This window comes from Sander lucioperca, chromosome 1 (assembly GCF_008315115.2).
Source record: "Sander lucioperca isolate FBNREF2018 chromosome 1, SLUC_FBN_1.2, whole genome shotgun sequence".
In the NCBI taxonomy this organism is placed as follows: Eukaryota; Metazoa; Chordata; class Actinopteri; order Perciformes; family Percidae; genus Sander; species Sander lucioperca.
In genome coordinates, this window is record NC_050173.1 from 40806620 (window position 1) to 40815627 (window position 9008).

Below are 9008 nucleotides of genomic sequence, written 5' to 3' on the forward strand. Positions count from 1 at the left end.
CCGAAAGTATAAGGCGTATCGCATAACTGAGCACATTGGCTGAAACTAGACAAAAATACCTACGTTTTGATGTATAAATTGTGTATGACAAGTAGATATTGTGGGCGTGAGAGCAATTTATAGAGAGGGGACAAAGATATTTTTTCTAAGCTGCTGCACTCTAGCGATGACATCATCCACTCTGACAGACGCAACACACACTCACTAGAAACGCAGAAAAATCCTGAAATTATCACTAAACTTAAACAGCTTTTTCACAAAAACTGTAAAAGATATCAAACTGAAAAGCCATAGCCTAATACCTGAATATTTTGTGAACATTTTAAAGTTTGTTTGGCGTCTGTAGGTGAAAGTATGAAGGAGCTGAAAATTTTGGGAGCAGAAGAAGATTTGAAGGATTTGAAGCATGCTCTCATTGACTTCAATGTTAAAAAAAGTCATAAAAAGCTTAATATTTAAAAAAGTATAAATAGTAGAAAAAAAGTTGAAGAAGTCCCATCATTAGCTGAAAGAGCTGAACATTTTAAAAGTTGAATGGTTTTAATAGCTGAACGTATGCAGAAGTTACAGAGAGCCAAAAAACGTACGGAAGAGGGAATAAGAAAAAGAAAAATAAACAAAATGGCCGACAGGAACAACAATAGTTGGAATGCTGCTGAACAGCATTCCCACTAAATATTAACATTTGTTTATTTGACATTTATTACACTGTAACACTGTTACTATTTCCAACAACAGGGCTTTAAATTTGAGTGTGACCACCCCATTGAAACGTTTCTAAACCCACCCCTGATTCTGGCATGTCATGTATTATCAGTCTGGCATGAACAGACAGTCATGCAAGCCAGCTGTTGACAGATCTGTTAGGTAAAGCTATTATATTAACAAAATAGGTGGTGCTAGAGTGACTACTTACAGGACCATTTGACAAACTACTGTAGCGGGTGAGCTTATTGCTAACATGTTAGCCTCTAACTAGTCTCTCATTTCCAGAACTATCTTCACAGCGCTGTGTCAGTGCTGGAGTATGGTCTGTCTACCGGTGTCGTAGTCAAGACCACCTAAACCGAGACCAAGTCATCACCAAGACCAGAGTGTATCAATACCGAGACAAGACCAAGACTTTAAGGGGTTGAGACTGAGTCAAGACCAGGACGAGACCAGTGCAAGTCCCACACTGCATGACATGATAAAATGTGGAAAATGCTAAGGCACTCCTCAAATTGATCTGAAAGATCCACATTCCCATAAAAAACACCCCAAGAAACAAATAGATTTTTCTTCATTCACCTCTTTAATTGCCATAAGTATATCGTGAGAAAGGCTTTGATAAATTAATCAAAAGGCAGTTGTGTTGACCGGTCTGGAAAATATAATCCGGTCTGGAAAATATAATCCTGAGTCCTCTTTATCTAAGACCTCAGTCTTAGATTCCATGGATACGTCAAGACCAAGTAAAAATCCGGTCAATTCTGAGATGAGACCGAGACCACTTCGAAAAGTGAAAAGTGGTCTCATAACTGTCCAGTTAGAGCGATCTTGAGTACTACAACACTGCTGGCTACACCCCTTATCTATTCTGGGATAAGTGGAAAAACGCTTTGTGATTGTGATTGGCCTAAACCAATCACAACCATCCTGGGCAGCGCTATGTCCCGGCTTCAGCAACTGTGCCTTTGCAAAATAGATAGTGGAGATAGCGAAAGGGGAGGGATGTCAGGCTTTATTCCATCATATACATCCGTTGAGCCAGACTAGCCTGTAACTGATCTAAACTATAGATAGATTATTTTTTTTACCAGAGACAGTATGATAAATATTGTTTCCCTGTGAGTTTTCATATTGCCCTGATTAAATCTTTGCACAGTCATTCATCTGAGATTGATGATGTGACAAAGTTTTCAAAAGTGCCTGAAACAAAGTTATCCTTGTTAAAAGCTTTTCACTGGACCATGATTAAAAAAAAATGCTGCCTCCGCGGCGACTGCCTGCTTAACTTGTTTGTGTTGTGAATTCATGTTGAGAGCTGGAATATGAAGTGCCAAAGGTGTAGGGAGAAGAAAACGATAAATAAGAGATATATAGCGACAGAAAAGAAAGATGAGGGGAACAGAGTAGAAGGCAGAGAATGAGGAAATTAGTTTGAAGTGTAAGCAAATGCTTTTGACAGATCATTGTAGTCTAAACATCTTCACTGGAGCAGCTTATTCCTCCTCCTCCTCCTGCTTTCTCTTCATGTCAGCTCCTTCTCCTTCTTCACTGTCTTGTAATTACTAGACAGACTATATGACAGCTTCTTCCTCTCATATCACATAGAATCAACAGAGATATATTTTTTTCTACAACATATCTTTGTTTGAACACAACAGGCCAACCAAAGTCTGTGCCCTTCTGTTGTGTTACATTGTGCATTTGTAAGATGTTTCTTCACTAATGCAGCCGTTTTAACTTCAATAAGTTCTTCTTCTTTAGCAGTTAGGCTGTCTTCATACACTATATGGCCAAAAGTAATTGGACGCATGTATCCATGGAATCTTAAAGCTATAGTAGTGTGCAACTATTAAAGAGGTGGTATTATGCTTTTTGGCTTTTTCCCTTTCCTTAACTGTGTTATATATGTTTTTGGGGCATGTAATGCTTAAAAAGTGAAAAAGCCCAAAGTCCACCCCAAAGGGAGTTTCCATCTCCAGCAGAAAACACTGTTCACAAACTGCTCCAAACAGCTCTATTGTAGTGAAGCCTTTTCTTCTGTGACGAGCTGACGTCAGCTCGTCACAGAAGTTATAAAGCTCGCCTAGCTGCTAGGCTCCCCTCCCCCCCCCCACCACCACCACCACCACCAAATCAAGCTTGTTTGACTCACAGCGGCCAGAGAGTTGAGAGCGTATTATCATGTCCAGGATACGCTGTATTCATCAGTGCACGGGGAAATTTCCTCTTTTTCGTCTTCCAAAAGATGATGAATTGAAGAGTCAGTGGTTACAATTTGTTTTTGGCACTATTCCCCAGGACTACAACCCCAACCTTATGTTGTGTTCTGTCCATTTTACGGAGGACTGCTTCCTGAACCGGCAACAGTTCGATTCAGGATTTTCAAACCGATTAGTTCTGAAAGACAGCGCAGTTCCAACTCTGTCTGGCCATCCTGGAGATTCAAAACCACAACCTGTAAGTACGCTATATTTTATAAAACTTTTCAAGTTCATGTTCAAGTGGGCAGTTGAATCTCATGGTTGTAGCTAACCTACAGCTAAAGCTGTAGCTAATGTTATATCCGGTGTGAAATGGTTTTGCTCATTTTTAACAGATTATTTTTTTAAATATGGTGATAGGTTGTGTATTTCAAGATGTGAAATATTGCTGTTGTGTGGATGTGTATTTATGAGTAACTTAGCTATACCAGCTGCTGTTACGGTGGCAGTGAAATGTAGCCTCGTTACAAAGTTAGCAGAAGCTAACTTTCTAGCTAGCTAGCTAGCGCTAACGTTTTGTGTTCAAATGGTTTTGTTCAAAGCTTTTGACCACAATTACGTAACACTGCATTAAAATTGGCTATCGCTTTTCGGTCAATACATGTAGAACAGTGTACAAGTGTGCATGTGAAGGTATGTTTAGAACGTTAATGCTACTTTACAGGTTGATTGGTAAGGGCACGAAACCACTGTATGCCTCAGCTAATTTGGTAGTGTTGGCTAATGTTGTTGTGTAAAGTGGTAAACGACATGTGCGTTTAAGTTACTTTGTTACGTGGATACCGTTGTCCATAACCAACAGTATAATTGCTCCCTATTTAAACAACCGGGGTTTTGACTAGCAAAAGGATGTCATGTGGTGTGTTCATTTTTTTACATGCTACACGTGCTGTTAGCGTTGCAGATACTGACTATTTTCATCTGATTACTGTGTTATTACAGAGTACATCACAGCAGCACCTCGAAACCCCAGACCTTTCCACTACATTCCATGACATAGGATGCCAGACGGAACCACCACAAAATATGTCCGTGGGCACACAGTCCGGAGCTCCAAAATGAGAACAGTCGGCACACAGCTGTCCATGGGTACACTGAGGGCTTCCATGAGAAGCAAAGGTAAATAACAAAAGCATCACGTGTTTTTGCATTTTTTAGTTCACATGCAGTACCTGGAAATACCTAACAGTGCTGAAAAACCAATATATAATAAACCTGAGAATTTCATTTCATTAAATGTATATACCTATCTATAAAATATCTATTTAATTCTTTTGTTTCTTCATAGGCACCCAGGCAACGGTGCCCTGTGTTAGTGTTTACACTGAGACCACTTCAAGCTCCCGAGAATTCACCCCAATGTCTTCAACACCTATAAGACCCCAACATTACAGACCTGGCAAGAGACCTCGCCTTGAGTTGGAGGAGGAGGAAGAGGAAGAGGGAGACACATCAACAGAGTTGCAAGCTGAGCCACAAGACTCAACATATATCCCTGGTGACTCTGTTCTAACGGACGACTCTGCCATGTCGTAAGTTCGATATTTTTATTACATTTCAATATGACTTATCAGCAGAAATGTTAAACTGGGTAGGAAAGCTAAAGCAAGAATGTATTCTTTCTGTTTTTTTTAAAGTGCCCATATTATGAAAAAATCACTTTTTCTGGGATTTGGGGTGTTATGTTGTGTCTCTGGTGCTTCCACACACATACAAACTTTGAAAAAAATCCATCCATGCTGTTTAGAGTGAGATACAGTTTCTGAATGTGTCCTGCCTTCAGTCTCTGGGTGAGCTGTTCAAAATCAGCACGACTTGTGACGTCACAAGCCGAAACGAGCAGGCTAACCGCAACCATTAGCTCATAGCGTTAGCATGCTAACGCTAATGCTAACGCTAGCATGCTAACGCTAGCATGCTACCTCGTTCTCAGTAGCAAAGCACTGCTACAACACACACAAGTTCACCATAATCTACAAAAGAACTACTTACATGTGCGCCCTCATTTAGAAGTCTCCCAGCTAATCCTGCCTTGTAACTGACCGAAGTTGTAGAAACAGCCTTTCTTTTACTGTCTATGGAGCTAGCTAGCTGACATGATCTACATCTGAGCTACTGGGCATGTGCAGTGCAATCAAAGATAGTACAGAAGAAGAAGAAGAAAAGAGGTCTCACTCTGTAGCTAAAACAGAGACCAGGTGAAAAGAGGATCTCCAGCAGTGAGAGAGAGCACTGCAGTACAACACAAATATGGTGTTTTTTGAAAATTAAACCATGTAAACCTATTCTGGTACAACCTTAAAATACAATTATGAACCTGAAAATGAGCATAATATGGCTGCTTTAAGGTTTGAACCAGTGTCTACTTATAAGGATGATAAGTACATTGTTTTTGAAAGCTGCCTAAGGGAGCTTTTTCAAAGCTGTCCTGTATGCAAGAGGCAGTGTGACGTTCAGCGACGGAAAATGGGAACGTATGTGTCATTCACACAACTCTGCCCACACTGCAACTATTCAAGACAGTGGCAGAGTCAGCCTGTTGTAGGAAGTACCCCCGTCGGCAACCTACACCTGTCAGCGGCAACGTATTTCACCGGTGCATCCTTCATCCAACTGGAAAAGGTATTGCTATAACTATTTAATATGAAATGGCAATCACTGTACCGTTTTCACAAACGTACCAATTTTACATGTTTTCACAGATATGCAAGGCCATGAATCTTCAGATTTCCCAGTATGACACCTTCAGGAGGCATGCTAGGAGTTTTCTGGAGCCAGCCATAATCCACAAATGGAAGATGGATCAGCAACATCTTTTTCAAAAGTTACTGCATAGAGGAAAGATTGGAGTCAGTGGAGATATGCGAGCTGACTCCCCAGGTAAGACAAAAGTCCCAAAAGTCTGTTCTTAAAAGCATGGTACTTATACATTAAATTTCAGTTGCAAAGCCTTGACATCGTTTTGTTATATAATCTTCAGGGCACTCAGCAAAGTATGGGAGCTACACGCTGATGCACCTAGACAGTAACCGCATTATTGACCTTCAGCTTGTTCAGGTGGGTCCTATGTTTTGGGATTTTTTTTTTTGCCTTGCAACATGATGAAAGATGATTCTGTATAGCTTTCAATGTCTCACATTTATATCTATGCATTTTTGTCCCACCACCAGAGCAATGAAGTAGGTGGTAATTTCCACATGGAGAAGGAGGGCCTTAAACGCTTCCTGGATCTACTGGATTCAAACGGTTTGGAGGTGGACTACATTGTCACCGACCGTCATCCACAGATCCAGAAGTATCTGAGGGAGCGCAGCATCACCCACTTCTATGATGTGTGGCACTTTGAGAAAGGTATGTGTTCATCCTTGTTTATGTCAGTGTGACTCATTGACATACTTTGTGACATCAAAGAATGTCCTGAATATCAATTTATTGCATATGTACTTTCTGCAAGGTTTGTCAAAGAAACTTGACAAAGTTGCGCAAAACAAGGACTGCGGGGTGCTGAAGAAGTGGCTGCGTAGCATTAAAAACCACGTCTACTGGAGTGCAACATCGTCAACATCAGGGCCAGAGAAGGTAGCCAAGTGGACATCGATTGTCAACCACATCCAGAACGTGCACTTGCATGAAAACCCTCTTTTCCCTAAGTGCCAACATCCTGATAGAGTGTCAAGGGATCCAAGTAAATGGTTTAAACCAGGTATGTAAAGAAAATGTGATTAAAAGAACTACATTTAACATTTAAAATGCAAAACCTTTTTTGCTTATAATATTAACAAAAAACATCATCTCAAATGCCCTTTGTAATGCAATATTATTGCTGTATTTACTATGTTAACAGGCTGCAATCTTAATAAAATGTTTTTTAATTTTACTTAAGGGTCAGTGGCGCTCTACAAAGTGGAAAAAATCCTGGTCAATAAGAGGGTTGTCAAAGATGTGGAGAAGCTGAGCCACCACTACCAAACATCATCCCTGGAGGCTTTCCACAGTTTGATCCTTCGCTTCACACCCAAGAATGTGGTTTTCCCTTTCATGGGCATGCTTTGCAGGTAATACAATGAATACATTCAGTAAAATCGTACACCACAGCTACTGCCTCATGGCTAATATATATAATATCAAAATTGTTTTGTCACTTCAGTTTGCAATTGTATTTTTGTAGGTTGTACCTTGCAGCCATGCACTACAATGAAAATGCAGACCGCGAGCAAGCCACAACATCTGCAGGACAACCCGTATTCAAGGTTGTGTTTCCCAAGTCCAGGAAGGGGGAGGTGACTGCGAGGCCAGTAAAAACAGACCCTACATAGTGTAAGTTTTAAACTACTTTTATTTTTATAACAAATAATGTAACATCAATAGTGACACATTGAATATGTACAAGTAGTGTTAACTTTAAAAAAACAACTTATATATAGTAAACGTAAAAAATAAATACTTCAGTGATTATTTATATGCATTAATTCACAGAATATGTGGAAGAACTGATGAAGCTGGTTTTCGAGGAGGTGTTCGAGGACCCAACGCCATTTGTTGAGGTGCTGAAGTCCATCCCCATCCCCAAGGACCTGGCATCGGATCATGAGAGACCCTCAAAGGAGGAAGTGGTTGCCCGTCATGTGTCCCGCTTTGTTCAAGGAACAGTCGGAACCCTACATATTATGCACCCGGATCCAGAAACTGCAGGCGTATCCGGCGTACAACGCACAACGGGATTACCACCCTAACAGTCCTTCCCAAGAAGCCCCAGCACCAGTTGACAAAGCCAAGAGAGGCAAGATGCCTGTAGCGCCTGTATGGACAGGATTGGACAATAGTGAACATCCCTCTTAATTATAGTGTATATCTGTATTTTTTTCCTATTATGTATATTAAGAGTTATCTATTTATATAACTGTTTTGACATTTGATAAAAATAAAGATGTTGTAATTGTGATTTCTTCATTAGGTCTTTGGTTTCTTGGTAAAATCATTTTATGGGACCATTAATTACATGTTTTAAAACTTACTCTTTTTCTGTTCGACACCTCAAAGGTCCATAGTCTGCTCTGTACATAGTGTAGATGTTCCGCAGGGTGTAGTGGTTCAAACGGTTGGCTCTAGGTCTGGATGGTAAACCATGCAGGTAGGTGGGACAGGAACCTGTTGCATTCGTGTAACAACCTAATAATAAAAATAAGTAATTCATAAAGAATAAATATTACCTGAGGAGGCAACATTACTGAAAAATGCAGATAATGATTGATGAAGCTACATGTATTTGTTAAACTGTATAGAACAAATGGTGTTGTCAGAGATCACAGAAATTATTGGCCCCTATAATTGATTACAAACGGTTACATCCAGGAGGTGATTTAAAATTATGATACATTTTTGCACAACGGTAAAAGTAAACATGATAACACATTTGAAAGTAGGCTAATTGTATTTGTACATTTTGTAGTAGGCCTATTTTACAACAGAGGTTAGTCAAAATCATATCCACTTTGCATAACTGTTGTATACCTTGTAATTCATTATAATTACCATTTGTATTTCTTGGCAACAGATGGTTTCAACTTCAGTGGGCATTATTGAGCAATTTCCACAAGTACACAAATATATATATATATATATGTAAACGTTAGATGCACTCCAGGCAGTCAATGGACATAAAGTTGTTACTGTGATAGAGACGGTGCAGCATTAAAACTAAAAGACTTAAATAACTTACCACTCTGAAACATCTTTATTGTTGCTCCAGTCTAGGTTGCGAAGCTGGTTCAGGTTGTTCTACCTCTGTTTCGGGGCGGCTGAGCTGAAGCCATGGTTACCGGTAGATAGATGCTAGATCGGGCGGGTTTGTATTGGATCACACTAGCATGCTATCAGGGCCCGCCCTTCTCTGCATCTAAGTGGCTAGTTGTCCTTACCTAGCTACTGCGCATGTGTGACTCCAAACAAAGATGGTATAGCAGTAAGATGTCTCACTCTGTAGCTAAAACAGAGAGCTCAACACTCTCTGTTGAAAAAGACTAAAAGAGCTGCAGC

The 9008-nt window shown here is 40.1% G+C and overlaps 1 protein-coding gene across 1 annotated transcript; it reads left to right on the forward strand.

The window, feature by feature from the left end:
- Window positions 1-3850: 3850 nt before the first annotated feature.
- On the forward strand, window positions 3851-7849 carry LOC116048035. The gene is made up of 9 exons (XM_036004328.1): window positions 3851-4091; window positions 4261-4504; window positions 5321-5594; window positions 5675-5852; window positions 5953-6029; window positions 6143-6323; window positions 6427-6675; window positions 6856-7027; window positions 7544-7849. The coding sequence occupies exons 1-9, from the start codon at window positions 3974-3976 to the stop codon at window positions 7809-7811; spliced, it is 1761 nt and encodes a 586-aa protein (XP_035860221.1). The 5' UTR covers window positions 3851-3973; the 3' UTR covers window positions 7812-7849.
- The last annotated feature ends 1159 nt before the right edge of the window (window positions 7850-9008 follow it).

Coding starts and splice junctions, on each gene's coding strand:
- LOC116048035 (XM_036004328.1), top strand. CDS start 3,974: ATGCCAGACGGAACCACCACAAAATATGTCCGTGGGCACACAGTCCGG. Junction 6,676..6,855: donor AAGTAAATGGTTTAAACCAG/GTATGTAAAGAA, acceptor ATTTTACTTAAG/GGTCAGTGGCGCTCTACAAA. Junction 7,028..7,543: donor TTCATGGGCATGCTTTGCAG/GTAATACAATGA, acceptor CCCATCCCCAAG/GACCTGGCATCGGATCATGA.